At 45.5% G+C, this 19,400-nt stretch overlaps 1 protein-coding gene across 8 annotated transcripts in view; it reads right to left on the bottom strand.

Moving 5' to 3' along the window:
- Positions 1–19,400, bottom strand: part of KCNMA1 (potassium calcium-activated channel subfamily M alpha 1) — an 866,219-nt gene that overhangs the window by 80,741 nt on the left and 766,078 nt on the right. For all 8 annotated transcript variants that reach the window (XM_060236723.1, XM_060236715.1, XM_060236714.1 and 5 more), the window contains 2 exons: positions 18,559–18,783; positions 14,472–14,664 (listed from right to left, as the gene is read on the bottom strand). In XM_060236723.1, coding sequence (XP_060092706.1) covers positions 14,472–14,664; positions 18,559–18,783 — 418 coding nt within the window. The remainder of the gene's footprint in view (positions 1–14,471; positions 14,665–18,558; positions 18,784–19,400) is intronic.

Raw genomic sequence — 19,400 nt, forward strand, 5'->3', positions numbered from 1 at the left:
GGTGAGACTGTCAACCACCAGGGATCGGGCCTTTTCAGTAGCAGCCCCCTCCTGGTGGAATCAATTGCCATTAGAGGTTAGGGCCTTGCGGGACCTCACTCAGTTCTGCAAGGCCTGTAAGACTGCTCTCTTCCGGAAAGCCTTCAGTCGACTGTAGGAGAATTCTGGAACAACTGTCGTCCTGAGAATAGGAGTAACATCTGATTTGTTAGCACCAACTGTAGATTGTTTTAACTTGTACGGTTTAATGGTTTTATTGATTTTATGACTGCAATCATAGTTTACTATGATTTGATGTAAGCCGCCCTGAGCCCGCCTCGGCGGGGAGGGCGGGATATAAATTGAATTAAACATAAACATACGTGTGGAATTAATCTACTTGATACTACTTCATTCAAAAAGTTCTGTGTAACTTGGAATTTTTAAAATAAACTTATATGTTCAAAAAACCCCAACTCTTTTCCTGCAGCTCAGGTTTTTGCTACCAGCTATTTCCTGCGCACACAACAGAATTAAAAGCAAATCTGTACCTTGCTTTTTCATGTAGAACCAGGGCTTCTTTTGTAGCAGGAACTCCTTTGCATATTAGACCACACACCCCGATGTAGCCAATCCTCCTGGAGCTTACAGCAGGCCCTGTACTAACAGCTCTGTAAGCTCTTGGAAGATTGGCTACATCAAGGGTGTGTGGCCTTATATGCAAAGGAGTTCCTATTTAAAAAAAAAGCCCTGTGCAGAACTGTTAAGAAATTTCAAGCACTGCAAATATGGTTTCAAGACTAGTGAGTTGTTTTTTAGACACCTCACTCTTTTTTCCCTTTGTTTTTTTTTTTTTTAATCCCTGAGCTCTTCTAGCAAAAATGCAATTTGGATTATAAAATCAACAAGAAGATGCTTTGAATTCTGTTCCAATATGCCAATACTCGGGTATAAATAAAGCTTTATACAGACCTTTAACCATTTCACTATATAGTCATTAAAAATAACAAAGTGCTTTTATAGATGTTTCCTTAGGAGGAAGAATGGAACCCCTCTTATGTACATAAAATTGAACAGGAACAGATACTAAAGGATTTCTTTCCATATGAAGTGAGTCTAAAAAGGAGACAGAACTTTATTTTCACATTTGCTTATTTGATCCTGTCAGTTTCAAAGCTGTCCCTTAACATTCATTTGAAATTGCCCATTAAAGCGCAGGATTTTTAAAGAATTGTTTTTTTGGAAGGGCTGTTTGGCTCCAGGAATGATTCACCACCTCGAAATAAACTGTTAGGATTACAAACAGCTGTTGGAACGGTTGACAGCAGCCCAGCATTGCTCATTTCGCAAAGAGGTGAAACTGAAATGTGCTTGGGACGGGTTCCCTCATTATCAAGCACGAAAGACGGGGTCCCCAGGAGAACAGCTGGCCTTTGTCAGGATGCACATCTGCAGGGGAACAGACGTGACGCCACTCATCGCTGCCCACTTGTGAGCCACACGTGGTCTCCGAGCTGCCATGTGATTTCATTTAAAAGCGCCATCACGTTAGACGCACTGTCAGGGGCATAGCTAGAGCAAAGTCAAAATGGTTCCCGTTGCTACAGTGGCTTGTAGAGGTGGAGAAGGATCCGGGATTGCTTTATCTTCTCCCTGAAGGTTGAGAGAGACGTTCTGAAAAGACAAAGATGAGGAGAAGGGGCCAGGCAGTTTTGCCATCTAGCAGCCAGTCAAAGAACAGAAGTCTTCCTCTCAGGCAGGGTCCCCCAATGTGGCGCCCATGGGCATTATGGCATACACCAATATTTCCCATGATGCCCACCATGTTCAACAGAAAGGGGGTGCTTATAGGGCAAGGCTTCTTATTGGCGTCTCTCATTCAAATGAAAGAGCTTTCTATTAGAGGATGAGAAGGATCACCAAGCCAACTTTGTGGATGACGCTAAATTGTTCAGGGTGGTGAGAACCAGAGAGGATTGTGAGGCACTCCAAAGGGACCTGTCGAGGCTGGGCGAGTGAGCGTCAACATGGCAAATGAGGTTCAATTTGGCCAAGTGCAAGGTAATGCGCATTGGGGACAAAAATCCTAACTATAAATACAAGATGATGGGGTGTGAACAGATGGACCAAGAGAAAGATCATGGGGTTGTGGCGGATAGCTCACTGAAAATGTCGAGACAGCACGCAACTGCAATTAAAAAGGCCAATGCTATGCTGGGAATTATTAGGAAGGGAATTGTAAAGGAATCACCCAGTATCATAATAAAGGTAGTCCCCTGTGAAAGCACCAGTCGTTTTCGACTCTGGGGTGACGTTGCTTTCACAACGTTTTCACGGCAGACTTTTTACGGGGTGGTTTTCCATGGCCTTCCCCAGTCATAATGCCCCTGTATAATTTGGTTGTGCGGTCTCATTTGGTGTACTGTGTACAATTCTGGTCACCGCACCTCAAAAAAGATAATATAGTATTGGGGAAAGTCCAGAAAAGGGCAACTAGAATGATTAAAGGGTTGGAACACTTTCCTTATGAACAAAGGTTAAAACGCTTGGCACTCTTTAGCTTGGAGAAATGTCAACTAAGGGATTACATGATAGAGCTTTACAAGATTATACACAAGATAGAGAAGGTAGAGAAAAAAGTACTTTTCTCCCTTTCTCACAATACAAGAACTTATGGACACTCAATGAAATTGCTGAGCAGCCAGGTTAGAATGGATAAAAGGAAGTCCTTCTTCCCCCAAAGGGTGATTAACACATGGAATTCACTGCCACAGAAGGTGGCGGGGGCTACAAGCATAGACAACTTCAAAAGGGGATTGGATAAACATATGGAGGTCCATCAGTGGCTAATGGACACAGCACATTGTTGGAAATCTCTGTCTGGAGCAAGTGATGCTCTGTATTCTTGGCGTTTGGGAGGGGCAACGGTTTATTTATTTTTATTTATTAGATTTTATTTATTTATTTTTATTTATTTATTTATTTTTATTTATTTATTTATTTTTATTTATTAGATTAGACACTGTGATGTCCACTGTGATGGTGACAAACAGTATGGACTGTCTGCTAGAGTCTCGAGGCGGCAGGAGAGAGGTGGCGGGCCTAGCTTGCTTGGGAAATTATAAATGTTTGTATGCAAATGCTAGAAGTGTCCGAAGTAAAATTGGTGAATTGGAATGTTTAGTGTTGGGAGAAAACATAGACATTGTGGGAATTTCAGAAACTTGGTGGAATGAGGAGAATCAGTGGGACACGGTGATTCCTGGATATAAGTTATATCGGAAGGATAGGGAGGGAAGGGTTGGAGGTGGGGTGGCTCTGTATGTCAGAGAGGATATACGGTCCAGTAAGACTGAGGTCAGAGAATTAGATTCCCTTTTAGAAATGCTTTGGGTTGAAATAGAGGGCCCAAAAGGAAATTTAACTATGGGAGTTTGTTATCGCCCACCAAATCAAAAGAGAGAGGACGATTATAATATGATGGAGGGATTAAAGATAGCGGCTAAACGTAAAAACTGTGTCGTAATAGGTGATTTTAACTACCCGCAGATTGATTGGGTCAATATGTGTTCTGGTCGAGAGAAAGAGATTGAGTTTCTTGATGTTCTCAATGACTGTGCTATGGAGCAGATGGTCTCAGAACCTACCAGGGGTGGGGCGATCCTGGATCTGGTCCTAAGTAATGCCCAAGACTTGGTGAGAGACGTAAAAGTGATTGCGCCGCTTGGGAACAGTGACCATAATGTTATTGATTTCACCATTTATATAAATAGGGAGTTGCCCAAAAAGACCGCCACAACCACATTTAACTTTAAAAGGGGTAAATTCTCTGAGATGAGGAGGCATGTGAGGAGGAAACTGAAAGGAAAGGTAAATACGGTCAAAACCCTTGGGGAAGCTTGGAGACTATTTAAAACTATAATCCTAGAAGCTCAGATAAAATACATACCACAAGTTAGGAAAGGCACAAACAGGTATAAGAAGAGGCCAGCATGGTTAACAAACAAAGTAATGGAAGCTGTAAAAGGTAAGAAGGACTCCTTTAAGCGGTGGAAAACCAGTCCAAGTGAGATTAATAAAAGGGAACACAGGCAGTGGCAAATCAAATGCAAGACTGTGATCAGGCAGGCAAAAAGGGACTATGAGGAGCATATTGCAAAAAACATAAAGACCAACAATAAAAATTTCTTCAAATATATTAGAAGTAGGAAACCAGCCAGGGAAGCAGTGGGGCCCTTGGATGACCATGGGGTAAAAGGATTACTGAAGGAGGATGGGGAAATGGCTGAGAAGCTGAACGCATTTTTTGCCTCCGTCTTCACCGTGGAAGATGAGAAGTGTTTGCCCGCCCCAGAACCACTAATATTGGAAGGGGTGTTGAAAGACCTGAGTCAGATTGAGGTGACAAAAGAGGAGGTCCTACAACTGATAGACAAATTAAAAACTAATAAGTCACCGGGTCCGGATGGCATACATCCGAGAGTTCTGAAAGAACTCAAAGTTGAACTTGTGGATCTTCTAACAAAAATCTGTAATCTTTCATTGAAATCTGCCTCCGTTCCTGAGGACTGGAAGGTAGCAAATGTCACCCCCATCTTTAAAAAGGGTTCCAGAGGAGATCCGGGAAATTACAGGCCAGTCAGTCTGACTTCAATACCGGGAAAGTTGGTAGAAACCATTATCAAGGACAGAATGAGTAGGCACATTGATGAACACGGGTTATTGAGGAAGACTCAGCATGGGTTCTGCAAGGGAAGATCTTGCCTCACTAACCTGTTACATTTCTTTGAGGGGGTGAACAAACATGTGGACAAAGGAGACCCGATAGATGTTGTTTACCTTGACTTCCAGAAAGCTTTTGATAAAGTTCCTCATCAAAGGCTCCTTAGAAAGCTTGAGAGTCATGGAGTAAAAGGACAGGTCCTCTTGTGGATCAAAAACTGGCTGAGTAATAGGAAGCAGAGAGTGAGTATAAATGGGCATTCTTCGCAGTGGAGGACGGTAAGCAGTGGGGTGCCGCAGGGCTCGGTACTGGGTCCCATCCTCTTTAACTTGTTCATAAATGATTTAGAGTTGGGAGTGAGCAGTGAAGTGGCCAAATTTGCGGATGACACTAAATTGTTCAGGGTGGTGAGAACCAGAGAGGATTGTGAGGAACTCCAAAGGGATCTGTTGAGGCTGGGTGAGTGGGCGTCAACGTGGCAGATGCGGTTCAATGTGGCCAAGTGCAAAGTAATGCACATTGGGGCCAAGAATCCCAGCTACAAATACAAGTTGATGGGGTGTGAACTGGCAGAGACAGACCAAGAGAGAGATCTTGGGGTCATGGTAGATAATTCACTGAAAATGTCAAGACAGTGTGCGTTTGCAATAAAAAAGGCCAACGCCATGCTGGGAATTATTAGGAAGGGAATTGAAAACAAATCAGCCAGTATCATAATGCCTCTGTATAAATCGATGGTGCGGTCTCATTTGGAGTACTGTGTGCAGTTCTGGTCACCGCACCTCAAAAAGGATATTATAGCATTGGAGAAAGTGCAGAGAAGGGCAACTAAAATGATTAAAGGGCTGGAACACCTTCCCTATGAAGAAAGGTTGAAACGCTTAGGGCTCTTTAGCTTGGAGAAACGTCGACTGAGGGGTGACATGATAGAAGTTTACAAGATAATGCATGGGATGGAGAAAGTAGAGAAAGAAGTACTTTTCTCCCTTTCTCACAATACAAGAACTCGTGGGCATTCGATGAAATTGCTGAGCAGACAGGTTAAAACGGATAAAAGGAAGTACTTCTTCACCCAAAGGGTGATTAACATGTGGAATTCACTGCCACAGGAGGTGGTGGCGTCCACAAGCATAGCCACCTTCAAGAAGGGGTTAGATAAAAATATGGAGCAGAGGTCCATCAGTGGCTATTAGCCACAGTGTGTGTGTGTGTGTGTGTATATATATATATATTTGGCCGCTGTGTGACACAGAATGTTGGACTGGATGGGCCATTGGCCTGATCTAACATGGCTTCTCTTATGTTCTTATTTGACTTATATCCCACACTCTCCGCAAGCGGACTCAGGGCGGCTCATAGTATCATATCTACACAGTTAAACCAATAAAATATATAAAACCATAATTTACATTTTCCAATTTAAAAACATATTACAATTTTTAAAACCATTATATAGTGCTGAATCCATACATTATAAGCGGCATTAAAATTCCAAGCTGTGATCACCGGCATTCTGTGTGATGTCCGGTGGCAGGTAGCTTTTCGTCAAGCATCGAAGGCCTGCTTGAACAACTCGGTCTTACAGGCCCTGCGGAACGCAGACAGATCCTGCAGGGCCTGTATGGCTTCTGGAAGGGCATTCCAAAGCTCTGGTGCTGCCACCGAAAAAGCCCTAGATCTTGTCACGCATAACCTGGCTTCTTTTGGTCCGAGGGCAGAGAGTAGGTTTTTTGCCCCTAAACGCAGTGCTCTCTGGGGGATATATGGAGAAAGGCAGTCCCGTAGATATGCAGGTCCCTGACCATAAAGGGCTTTAATGTTTCCTCCTGTAAACCCACCCCCCGTAGGAATGTTTTGAAGTGTACCTTAAAACCCATGTATCACTGTATTGGTTTCATTCTTAGCAAGCTAGAGGCTTATGCCAGAGTACCGGTTATCAATAAATGGGAACTTAGTATCAACTCTGACTCATTCTTGAATCAGTCGACTTGACACCCTGCACAATGCAGGAAACTTACAAACACTTCCCCCTAAATTCACATGATCTTCATTGCTGTCAGATGGCCATCTAGCCTCTGTTTAAAAATCTCCAAGGAAGGAGAGCCCACCACCTCTCAAGGAAGCCTGTTCCACTGAGGACTTGCTCTAACCGTCAGGAAATTCTTCCTAATGTTGAGCTGGAAACTCTTAATTTAATTTCAACCCATTGGTTCTGGTCCTACCTTCCAGGGTCACAGAAAACAATTCCACACCATCCTCTATATGACAGTCCTTCAAGTACTTGAAGATGGTGATCATATCACCTCTCAGCCACTTCCTCTCCAGGCTAAACATCCCCAGCTCCTTCAACCTTTCCTCATAGGACTTGGTCTCCAGACCCCTCACAATCTTTGTTGCCCTCCTCTGGACCCGTTCCAGCTTGTCTATATCCTTCTTAAAATGCATTTGCCTTTTTAGCCACCGCATCACACTGTTGACTCATGTTCAGCATATGATCCACTAAGACTCCTATATCCTTTTCGCACATACTACTGCTAAGACAAGTCTCCCCCATCCTATAACCATGCATTGGATTTTTCCTACCTAAATGCAGAACTTTACATTTATCCCCGTTAAAATTCATTTTATTGATTTTAGCCCAGTTTTCCAGCCTGTCAAGGTCATCCTGTATCCTGTTTGTCTTCTTCTGTGTTTGCAACCCCTCCCAATTTAGTATCATCTGCAGATTTAATAAGCGTTCCCTCTATTCCTTCATCCAAATCATGGATAAAGATGCTGAACAAAACAGGTCCCAGGACAGATCCTTGAGGCACTCCACTTGTCACTCCTCTCCAAGAGGATGAGGAACCATTCACAGGCACTCTTTGGGTGCGATCTGTCAACCAGTTACAGATCCACCTAACGGTAACAGGATCTAAACCACATTTTACCAACTTGTCAACGGTTATGTTCTTATGTCTGACATGACTTGTTCTTGAGATACCCATGCTGCCTCTTAATAATCACAGCTATCCTTCCTAAATGTTCTAGAACTGACTGACTGATGATTTGTTCAAAAACTTTTCCAGGTACAGACGTCAAGCTGACAGGTCGGTAGTGACTCGGATCCTTCTTTTTTCCCATCTTGATGATGGGGATAACATTTGCCCACCTCCAGACCTATAGCACCTAACCTGTCCTCCAAGACATTATCACAGCTTTGTTGCCTGTGTCTGCATCATGACCCTGGACTTCCTTGGTGGTCTCCTAGTCAAGTACAAACCAGGGTTGACCCTGCTTAACTTCTGAGATCTGGCAAGATTGAGCTAGCCCGGGTTAAGAACATAAGAACATAAGAGAAGCCATGTTGGATCAGGCCAACGGCCCATCAAGTCCAACACTCTGTGTCACACAGTGGCAAAAAATGTTATATACACACATACACTGTGGCTAATAGCCACTGGTGGACCTGTGCTCCATACACTGTGGCTAATAGCCACTGATGGACCTGTGCTCCATATTTTTATCTAAACCCCTCTTGAAGGTGGCTATACTTGTGGCCGCCACCACCTCCTGTGGCAGTGAATTCCACATGTTAATCACCCTTTGGGTGAAGAAGTACTTCCTTTTATCCGTCTTAACCTGTCTGCTCAGCAATTTCATCGAATGCCCACGAGTTCTTGTATTGTGAGAAAGGGAGAAAAGTACTTCTTTCTCTACTTTCTCCATTCCATGCATTATCTTGTAAACCTCTATCATGTCACCCCGCAGTCGACGTTTCTCCAAGCTAAAGAGTCCCAAGCGTTTCAACCTTTCTTCATAGGGAAAGTGCTCCAGCCCTTTAATCATTCTAGTTGCCCTTCTCTGCACCTTCTCTAAAGCTATAATATCCTTTTTGAGGTGCGGCGACCAGAACTGCACACAGTACTCCAAATGAGTATATGATCCACTAAGACTCCTATATCCTTTTCGCACATACTACTGCTAAGACAAGTATCCAAGTCAGGGCTCCAAATCCTTGGGCACCTTTACTTCTGGCTCTGCCTGTGCTTTAAACTGCGGACCACGAGTTGGTGGTATTTGTTGCACCTCAAGGCTCCCTGTCTATGAATACTTCTGGGTGTAGGGCAACTGTTATGGTTTATGAGATTTATATCCTGCCCTCCCTGCCGAAGCAGGCTCAGGGAGGCTCACAACCAATAAAATTGCAATAACATTTCAACACATTGATCCAACACATTAATTACATCATATTTAAAATAAACATTAAAACAGTCAGGTGCTGATATCGTTTGATGTAATTTCATTTCCAATGGCGTTCAGTATTTATTAGGTATCATTCTTTACTACTATATCGGCACTCCAGAATCAATTAAAGGCCGGCCGGAAGAGTGCTGTCTTCCAGGCCTTGCGGAACTGGGTGAGGTCCCGCAAGGCCCTCACTTCCTCGGGCAACTGGTTCCACCAATAGGGGGCAGCAATCGAGAAGGCCTTCTGTCTGGTGGATTTCAATCTTACCTCCCTTGGCCCAGATATCGCAAATAGATTTTGCATTCCAGATCCAAGTTAAAGGCACAGAGCGGGGGAAACGGTACCTGCCTTTTGTGGCGGCGATGAGGCGACTGGGGGATGCACGAAATCTCCTCACCGAAGGGGTTGGTACAAATGTGCATAGCCCAGCAGAGAGCTGTGTCCGTGATGGCCCGTGTTTGTACCTAATGATGTGAATTGACGTGTTCTCCCAGGATAAATAATGCACATACTTTCAGCAAAAGGAAAGCAACCGTCGCCTTTGCAAATAAAAGCACTCAGTAAGGCGCTGCGAAGTGCTTATGTTTTGCACAAAGCCACTAGGGCTATGCCTCCTTTCTGCTGAACACAATCCACTGGGGAAGTTCTTTTGGGGGGGGGGGGGGCAAGACTTGCTCTAGAGCACAGAAGTGTCCTTTGTGCATCTCCCAATCATTTCAGGCGGGGGAGGGCACTTGTACATGAGACTTCCCCCCCTGGACCGCAATGCTCAAACCACATCTCACAGACACAACTGTCACTCCAAATACCGTTTCCACCAAAGCTGACGCCACCCCTTTTTGATTTAATTGCTTCTGACAACGTGAATCGTGGTATTTAACATCCTTCAAGAAAATCCCCTGTTGTGTCGGGAAAGTGCAATGACAAGACTGGAAGTGGGGCCCGCGTAAGTGGCTCCATCTATCACGAGGCTGAGGGCTTTCTTTTGAGTAGTTTTAAAGAGTCTGCCCTCCGCAATGGGTGGCTTTTCCCTCCCGTACATCCCCCCTCCCAAACTAGAGCTCATGCTTCTAATCAGGCCCTGGTTCCTCAAGCCTGTGTGGAAATGCCAGTTTTATTTATTTATTTATTTATTTTATTCGGTTTTTAGCCCGCCCTTCCCGTAGGACAGGCTCAGGGTGGGTTACATCATAAAAACAATCAACACACACACACAAAAAAATAATAAAAGACCAATTTAAAGCCAGTTTGGTGTAGTGGTTAAGTTCATGGACTCTTATTTGGGAGAACCGGGTTTGATTCCCCACTCCTCCACTTGCACCTGCTGGAATGGCCTTGGTTTAGCCATAACCCTCGCAGGAGTTGTCCTTGAAAGGGCAGCTGCTGTGAGAGCCCTCTCAGCCCCACCCACCTCACAGGGTGTCTGTTGTGGGGGGAGAAGATATAGGAGATTGTAGGCCACTCTGAGTCTCTGTCCATGAAAGGGCAGCCGCTGTGAGAGCCCTCTCAGCCCCACCCACCTCACAGGGTGTCTGTTGTGGGGGGGGGGAGAAGATATAGGAGATTGTAAGCCGCTCTGAGTCTCTGATTCAGAGAGAAGGATGGAGTATAAATCTGCAATTCATCATCATTCATCAAGTATATAAAATCTAAAACTACAGACTGACAGTAGAGAAAAAAATGGCAGGTTCTGCCTCACAGACATGGCCTCTTGTCTAGGTCCAGCAAATCTCATAGCACTGGGATGGAATGAAGGGGGGAGGCCGGTAACAAGTGACGTCCGCTGCCTCAGCTGAAAGCCTGGCAAAAGAGCTGTTTTACAGGCCCTGTGGGATTGGAGCAGATCCCGCAGGGCCCGGATTTCCACGGAGAGCTCATTCCACCAGGCTGGGTCCAGGGCTGAAAAGGCCCTTGCCCTCGTCAAGGCCAGATGGCCATCTCTGGGGTGGGGTATTACCAAAAGTTGTTGGGTCGCTGATCGTAAAGACTTACGGGGCTCATACAGGGAGAGGTGGTCCCAAAGGTATGCTGGTCCCTGGCCATATAGGGCTTTAAAGGTTTAGATACCAGGGTCAAGTTGGCTTTTTTCAGAGTGGTTTTAGTGGAACCAGTAAAGTTCCAGCTGGTGCTCTGAACCAGCAGTCCCGAGACTGAATGTGTGGGCCTCGCTCAACCCATCTTTGGTGGCCAAGTGAGAAGAAACCATATTTGCAGTAGCACTGGCTGCTCGAATAGATCACGGGGGACAGAAAAACGGCAGCATAAAAATGCTTTGCTATGAAGATGAAGTGCTGTGCGCTAAGCATGCCACATGACTAGACTTCGCACTTTTCAACCCGAGGACCCCAACCTTCTCTACCTGGGGTCCACTTGCAATTTGTCGGTCTGTCCATCTTCCCACCAGAGCTCTGGAGAACCATCACAGGTGCCCAGACACAGATCAGCGAAGACCCCTCCTACCACCCAGATCCAAACCCAATATCTCCTGAAAACAAATCCACGAGCCCACCAGATGACCAGCCCTCCAAGGAATTTGCGTCTCCTCAGCCCACCTTTCTCCCCTCTTTCTGCATCCTTCCATTTTGCTCTCATATTCCACCTTCCTTTAACAAAGGTTAAAGGAACTGAGTAGTTCAGGTGCCATGGGTGTAACCAGGGGTGGAATTCTAGCAGGAGCTCCTTTGCATATTAGGCCACACACCCCTGATGTAGCCAATCCTCAAAGAACTTACAAGTTTTTTGTAAGCTCTAGGAGGATTGGCTACATTAGGCGTGTGTGGCCTAATATGCAAAGGAGCTTCTGCTAGAGTTCAACCCCTGGGTTTAACCCTCTTTTGATGTAGTCACAACCAGTGTTCAAGAGATGAGGATAGTCAACCACCTTCAGTCTTTACAACCTGTTAGTTAGGTCCTTAATTAACATTGATTTATAAGAAATGGTCTAGTTCTATGAGATGTTGAAAAGGGGATACATAATATATACAGTATAGCAACAAACTCCTTTAGTGGGGCATGCTGTGATGAGCAAATCCCTACTCATGGAAACTCTGGAATAGTCAACTTGTGAAAATCTGAGCTTATTTAAAGTCCACTGATATGCTACAGTAATACACTGTTCCCTTTTGTGTTTTTGTGCACTGAATTTGGCAGCTTTCATTTCCTACCGATCACCGCTTTTCATTTCTTACTAAAACAAACAAAAGCCCTACATGGCTTCAAGCTGGAGTACCTGAAGGAACTGCTTGTCCCAGATGTTTCTGCCCAAGAATTAAGCTTGGAAGGAGAGGCCTTCCTGACTGTCCCATCAATCAAAAACCTTGTTTGGTGGGTACATGAGACAGGGCCTTTTCAGTAGTAGCCCCACAATTAGGGAACAACCTCCCCAGGGAGGTACATCTGGCCCCTATGTTTTCACTCTTTAGGAAGAAGTGGAAGGCAGTTTTATGCATTTGACTGCATTTACTTAAATTTACTAGCACTCTGGAGCTGTGATTTTTAATTTTTGGTTTTTATGTATTTTATCATGTTGTATGCTGCCTTGACCTCCACAAGGGAAAAGAAGGTGGTTAATAAATATTTTAAATAAATAAATATAATAAAAAGCCCAACAAGTTTCTGGACTTCAAGAAGAAGAAGATATTGGATTTATATCCCGCCCTCCACTCCGAAGCGTCTCAGAGCGGCTCACAATCTCCTTTCCCTTCCTCCCCCACAACAGACACCCTGTGAGGTAGATGAAGACAATGGATTTATATCCCGCCCTCCACTCCGAAGAGTCTCAGAGCGGCCCACAATCTCCTTTACCTTCCTTCCCCACAACAGAGGTGGGTGGGGCTGGAAAGGGCTCTCACAGCAGCTGCCCTTTCAAGGACAACCTCTGCCAGAGCTTCACAATTATGCAGCACAGTCTGGAAGGAGTGAACCAATGCAGGCGTACATGCAGTTCAGTCCTGCGCTATTTCAGCATCCCTGTGGGACCACTGGCTTGAACAGCTGTCCTGACCTCAAAACCACTATGTTGGACAGCTTAGCGCTGCCACCCAAAGTGTCGAGATCCAAGCTACCAAATGGGTTTGGTTAAAATGGTGGTATAAGGCTCTGCAGACTTGGGAGAACCAGAAGTTGTGTACAAAAATGTGACCTTTTGTAAAAAGAGGACCTATTTGGAGTGGAAAACTACAAAAAACAAAAACAAAAACAAACTTAACTGCAATGTCCACCAGAACCAGATGAAGGGGCAGAATTCAGTGGGGTCAGGGGGGAGCAGCTTCCTCTCCTTTCTCCTTTCTCCTGTCTCTTGATCTCAACTCAGCCCAAGTCTTAAAACTTGTTGCCTGAGTAGAGTTTAGGGGAACCAGCCAATAGTCCCTCTAAGCTGTGGAGTCTTGTGAGCAAAAATTCCACTTTTTGAGCTACTGGCATTAAAGTTTTGAGCTGCTGCATCAATTAGTTTGCTCTGGGGCCATTTTTCCTCAGCTAAGACAAAAATGTGTGAGCCAGAGGCTGAAAAACTGTGAGCTAGCTCATGCTAACTCAGCTTAGAGGGAACACTTGCGCCAGCAAAAGATGTGGGCGCTGATTTTATTTTGCGTCGTTGGAAAGGGTGTATGTGCTCTTGGTTGTTGCTGTGTCTCTTTGCAATGCAGTGGAACGTAAAGAAACATATGGAATATCGGCTGCAATCAAATTCACCATCACCGTACCAGCTGCGAACAATCCCAGTTATGGAATTTTGTTTTCCACGTTGCAAAGCTGGAATTCAGTGGCAAACATCCTGGAAACGCACAGTCTTGTTTATGGGAAGCCATTTTACAAGGTTTTAGAAGATTTTAAAAAAAAAACTGCTGTGTTTTGTTGTGCATTTTAAGCCTCCTCCCTGTGACCTTGGTGTGGTACTGATAACAAGGACACTAATGTGAGGGCGCAACAGAGCACTCTGTTAATCCCTCTATTCTTTCTGATCAAGAGCTCTCTGAGAATTTTTAAAAAGATGGCGAGAGACCTTCCTCGTAGATTTTTATACAGCTGCCCCCTTTACAAATCCTTCCCATCCCTCCTTCCGTCTCTTCTTTTTGTCGAAAGGTGTTCTTATTGTAAGCGTGATTATTGTGCCGCGTGGCATTTGGCTGTAAACACCCTTGTCAGACAGCATTTGCAATTATCCTGTTTTGCATTTGGCCAGAGGACGACTCACCTCTGGCGGTGTGACGTGTCCCACTGCGACTCGAACTGCAATGAACCGGCGGGCTGTGGAGCCGTGCGGATTTAGCCCTTGCCTCTCTAAGCGCAAAACAAAATATTCTCTGCTCGGTCCTTTCTCTCTCCCCTGCTCCGATCACCAAAACTGGCTTGTGTGTGCATGAACTGCAGAGAGGTGTTGCAACCGTCCCTTTAACGCCCCCCCCCCATACCAATCAGCAGGTTTAACTGTCAAGCGAGCTGATGTAAGGTCCCTTTGAATTACAGAGTGAGGGATATTCTTCTTGCCAGGCCTGTCCCCCGTAGGCACCATCGAGAAGTATTATAGGGCAGCTCTTACCTTGGGAATTAGCCTGCAAGACCCCGATGCTGTCATCAAACTGCATAGACTTGATGTTGAGTGACGCCAAGATGCATTCCTTGTCCTGCAGTGAGGAATCATCAATATTATTCTGATTGGCTGACAGGATTACGCACATGTCGCAGAGGTTGATGTTGACAGCCCTTAAATCAGCTCGACTTAATGGTGTACCCTTTGGCAGAGAGAGAGACAGAGCGAGAGGGAGGGAGAGGGAGAGAGGAGAAAAACAAATTAAATACTGAGAAGGAGCTTTGGGAAATTATTTAACAAGTATCCTTTTTATGCTGTGATATTAAGCTGGTCTAACTATGTGCCAGGGAATAGAAGGGACGTGCTAATCTAAAGGGTAGTTGGTGCTGATGGCGGCATTTTTGCGTGAAGTCTCAATACTCGGTCAACCTGTTACTGAAAAAGCAAGGCGCGGGGCTGATGAGGAGGCCAGCGTGCGGCATCTCGCCGGCAAACTCAGAATCGTCTCAATTTCCTTCACCCTCGTTTGGCAAGCTCGGCTTTTCAGAGCGTTCACAAAGCAGCGTGTTCTCAGCGTCTGCTGACTGATATATCGAGTCAAGTAAGTCCCAGCCGAAAGAGTCACCATTTAAACCGGGGATGGCTTCACATGCCTCAATGCCAGCAAAGGAAACCAATTTGTTTAAATATCCCAAACATAGATTACCTAAAGTGATCTGCAGGAAAGATCAATTGTTCATCCCCACCCCTGCTAGGTGCTTAAAGAAAAGGACTGATATTTAAAGCTCTTTGAAAGAGAAAGAGAACACTAAGTTAATACAGACCATCGCTGTACTGTTCCCTGCTGATAAAGAAGACGACTGCAGATATATACCCCGCCCTTCTCTCTGAAGCAGAGACTCAGAGTGGCTTACAACGTCCTATATCTTCTCCCCCCACAACAGACACCCTATGAGATGGGTGGGGCTGAGAGGGCTCTCACAGCAGCTGCCCTTTCAAGGATAACTCCTGCGAGAGCTATGGCTAACCCAAGGCCACATTTCACCAGGTGCAAATGGAGGAGTGGGTAATCAAACCCGGTTCTCCCAGATAAGAGTCCACACACTTACACCGCAATCTACACCAACTGGCTCTTTACATTTACAGTAAAATGCTGTGATGATCCTTTGGTTTCTTTCTTTTGAAAGAAGGTTTGAGAGCCAGTTTGGTGTAGTGGTTAAGTGCGCGGACTCTTATCTGGGAGAACCGGGTTTGATTCCCCACTCCTCCACTTGCAGCTGCTGGCATGGCCTTGGGTTAGCCATACCTCTGAAAGGGCAGCTGCTGTGAGAGTCCTCTCAGCTCCACACACCTCACAGGGTGTCTGTTGTATGGGGAGAAGATATAGGTCAGGGGTGGCCAACGGTAGCTCTCCAGATGTTTTTTGCCTACAACTTCCATCAGCATGGCTGATGGCTGGGGCTGATGGGAGTTGTAGGCAAAAAACATCTGGAGAGCCACCCACTTTCTAAAAAAAAACGTTTCATGGGCATCAAGAAAGGTGCCAGTGGGTGCTGCGGTGCCCACCGGGACCCCTGCTCCAAACAGTACGGTGCCCTTTGGGGGCTTCCATTTGGCAGTGTAAACATGGGGCAATGTGAAGAGGAGAACCACATCTGCAGAGTGGAGGGGGTGCAACCCAAGAGCTGGGGGAGATGTTAATGACGGCTCCCTGTCGCGTGCCCTTGAATGTGCCGGGAAGCAGGCTCCCCTTCATTTTGCACATGTTAACACCACAAACACAAAACACAGATCAGCCCCAAGAGGTTTGAATTCTAGTAGTGTGATCCTAACCACAGTTAAACTCTGTTAAGTCCACTGACTTAGAAGAGTACAACTCTACTCAGGGCTTGCTTTTTTGCAGCAGCAGCAGGAACTCCTTTGCATATCAGGCTCCACCCCCGATGTAGCCAATCCTCCAAGAGCTTACAGGGCTCTTACAAGCCTGTAACCTCTTGGGGGATTGCCTACATCAGCCTGATATGCAAAGGAGTTCCTGCTACAAAAAGAGCCCTGACTCTACTTAGGATTGCTTTGTGGGTCACTCGGGGCCCAATTTAAGTGACATGGCAGTTGTGCATAAAGCGCTTTCACCTGTGGCTTAGCGTTACACCAAATAGGGTTTGGACCTATGTCTTGTCTCCCGCACACCAGCATGGCTCCCCTCTGGTGCACAAGGAGGTGGCACGTAAAGTCTGCATGCACTGGGATAAGCACACAAAACAATAAACCTTGAAAAGAGATTCTGCCCAAGCCACACAAAGCCCATCCTGAGCGTATTATGCACAGCCAGTGCCCTGGTGAATCTGGGCATCAAAAACAGGTGCATGGATAGCTCTTTTACTACATTATTTTAAATGTGTGGGACAGGAGGTGATGTGTAAGAAGGCTGCAGCTTTAAGAGGCACAGCGAAGCAAGCTGAAGAGGCTTGTCTTCCACATCCCAGACCGATTTTTTTAAAGAGATGTTGATTTTTATGAAGGAAAAAGCAAAATAAAAAAAAATGCAAAGCATCTCATGCGGAAATCATCGCAATTCTCTTTGCTGCTTTACGCCTTGTTCACTGAATGCAAACAACAATGTAATAGGAATCCGAACTACCGTTAGCAGTCAAGCATAAATGGCAACGGCACGTATTGAAGGATTGGGGCTCTTTCCATTCTGGACTCATTGCATTAAAAGAAACTCCTATCGAATGACCGCCCAAATCCCCTTAAAAAGATGAAATGCCACTGTCAGGCTGTTAAATAAAGCAAAGCCAGCGGGCCGGCATCTTGAAGGTCTTTACGGATACAGATAGATTAGGTAGATAGACAAATAATACAAAATGTTTTCAAAGGGTTTAGAGGCATAAATAATGCCATAAGTAAGGTCTGTCATTCTTGTCAGGAAAAATCATAACATCAAAATTGGCTGCACGCAGGGCAACTCCAGCCAGTGCTCAATAGGCAGCGGGGCTAATATATTTGATGGCCGCTGAAATCCATCCCTGATGAGGGACCAGGTGCGTCGGCAAAGTCCTCCTAATAAGGTCTCCCCGGGCTGAGCTTTCATAGAGGCAACAGACAGGGAAAAGGCCAAGTCCTCAGGCCTACAACCAGGCGAAAGTTAAAAGGAAGAACAAAAGTCCAAGATCAAAGCCAGCGTGACTCCGTCCGGTGGATAATGTCAGAGGGCATCTGCACTGGTCCACAGTAGGATAGGTAGATTTGAGTCCAGGAACACTTCAGAGAGACCAACAAGACTTTTGGGGTGTCCGTTTTGTTAGATATCTGACATAGGGAGCTTTGACTCTTGGAAGCTCATACCCTGAAGATATCGTTGTTCACTGATGGGCTTCCGGGCTCAAACGCAGATGTGATACCACAGATCAACAAGGCTCCCCTCTGAAACCAACCAGACATATTTTTTACTACACCCTCCTAGACCTTTCCATAAAAAGTCCAGCATGAGGAAGTCCATTTCACCCAAAGTTCCCACTGTTTTCATCTCATCAGCCTTCCCTCTCAGTTAGTTGCAGAGCGTAGCTGTGTTTGGTCTGCAGTAGAGCACCTAGATTGGAGTCCAGGAATATCTTGGAAATGGACAAGAATTTCAGGGCAGGAGCTTTCGAGAGTCAAAGTGGGAGCTTTGATTCCTATAAAGTTCATAGAGCCAATTTGGTGTCGTGGTTAAGTGCACAAACTCTTAACTGGGAGAACCAGGTTTGATCCCCCACTCCTCCACTTGCACCTGTTGGAATGGCCTTGGGTCAGCCATAGCTCTGGCAGAGGTTGTCCTTGAAAGGGCAGCTTCTGGGAGAGCTCTCTCAACCCTACCCACCTCACAGGATGTCTGTTGTGAGAGGAGGAAGAGAAAGGAGATTGTAAGCTGCTCTGAGACGCTGAGATTCAGAGTGAAGGGTGGGGTATAAATCCAATATCTTCTTCATATCCTGAAATTTTTGTTGGTTTCTAAGGTGCTTCTAGTCTCAAATCCTGCTGTTCCATCCAGTTGACGTCTTTATAAAAGGAAAAGGGGAAGAAAAGCAAAGAAAACGTGGCTTTCTGGACTTACGGGCAAGATGGAGATCTTGGGGAAATTATGCAGCGTCTCCCATTCTCTCCTCAGGTATTCGAGAGAGCCCACAAACACAATGTGCTTCAGCTCGTGATAGTGGAAGTTGCTAGCTCGCAGCGGCATCACAAAGTTTCGCAATCCGATCAGGGCTGATGTCACATCCCCAAATATGCAAACGACCACGTGTCCGCTTAACACTGTCATGGCCGCTTCGCTTCGGGTCTGGAAAAGCAAAACAAATTTGGAGAGAACAAGGCAGATTCAATCAAAAAGGGTTTTTTTCTTTACTGAAATTAATGCCGATAACACCGAAACCTGGAATAATATCCAGGTTGACCCATATCACTGGAATACCTAGGAAGGAACGGCGCACATGATGTACACAACGTGATTCTGCATCAACCACATACTCTGGAGTCCAAGTTTAGTGGACCAAACTGCATTCATCGTGCAGACATGAATGATCTTTCCAAGGATATTTAGATAACAGAGATCACTCAAGGGACTGACTGTACAACAGAAATGACTGTATCAGCCCCTAACAACACAGTTACGAGTCCAATGGAATTCCTTTGACTTTGAAGATGACGTGTTACATAATGGCCTGCTGCTTCTGTGGGAACACACCCTTGATCTCTTTGACCATGTTCCCTGACCAAAGGGCACGGGAGCTAGGGCAGAAGGGCAAAGGCCAATAAATACCCCAATCACCCTGCTCAAAGCTTAGCCATCGCAAGAACCCAGCTAGAGCGACAGTGTTGCATGCATGCATGTGCTTGTATCTGTTTATTTTACGCAGCTGTCAGGGTTACTACAGTCCACCCACTGGCATTGTTGGC

The sequence above is a fragment of the Heteronotia binoei genome, chromosome 4, assembly GCF_032191835.1.
Source record: "Heteronotia binoei isolate CCM8104 ecotype False Entrance Well chromosome 4, APGP_CSIRO_Hbin_v1, whole genome shotgun sequence".
NCBI classification, from domain to species: Eukaryota; Metazoa; Chordata; class Lepidosauria; order Squamata; family Gekkonidae; genus Heteronotia; species Heteronotia binoei.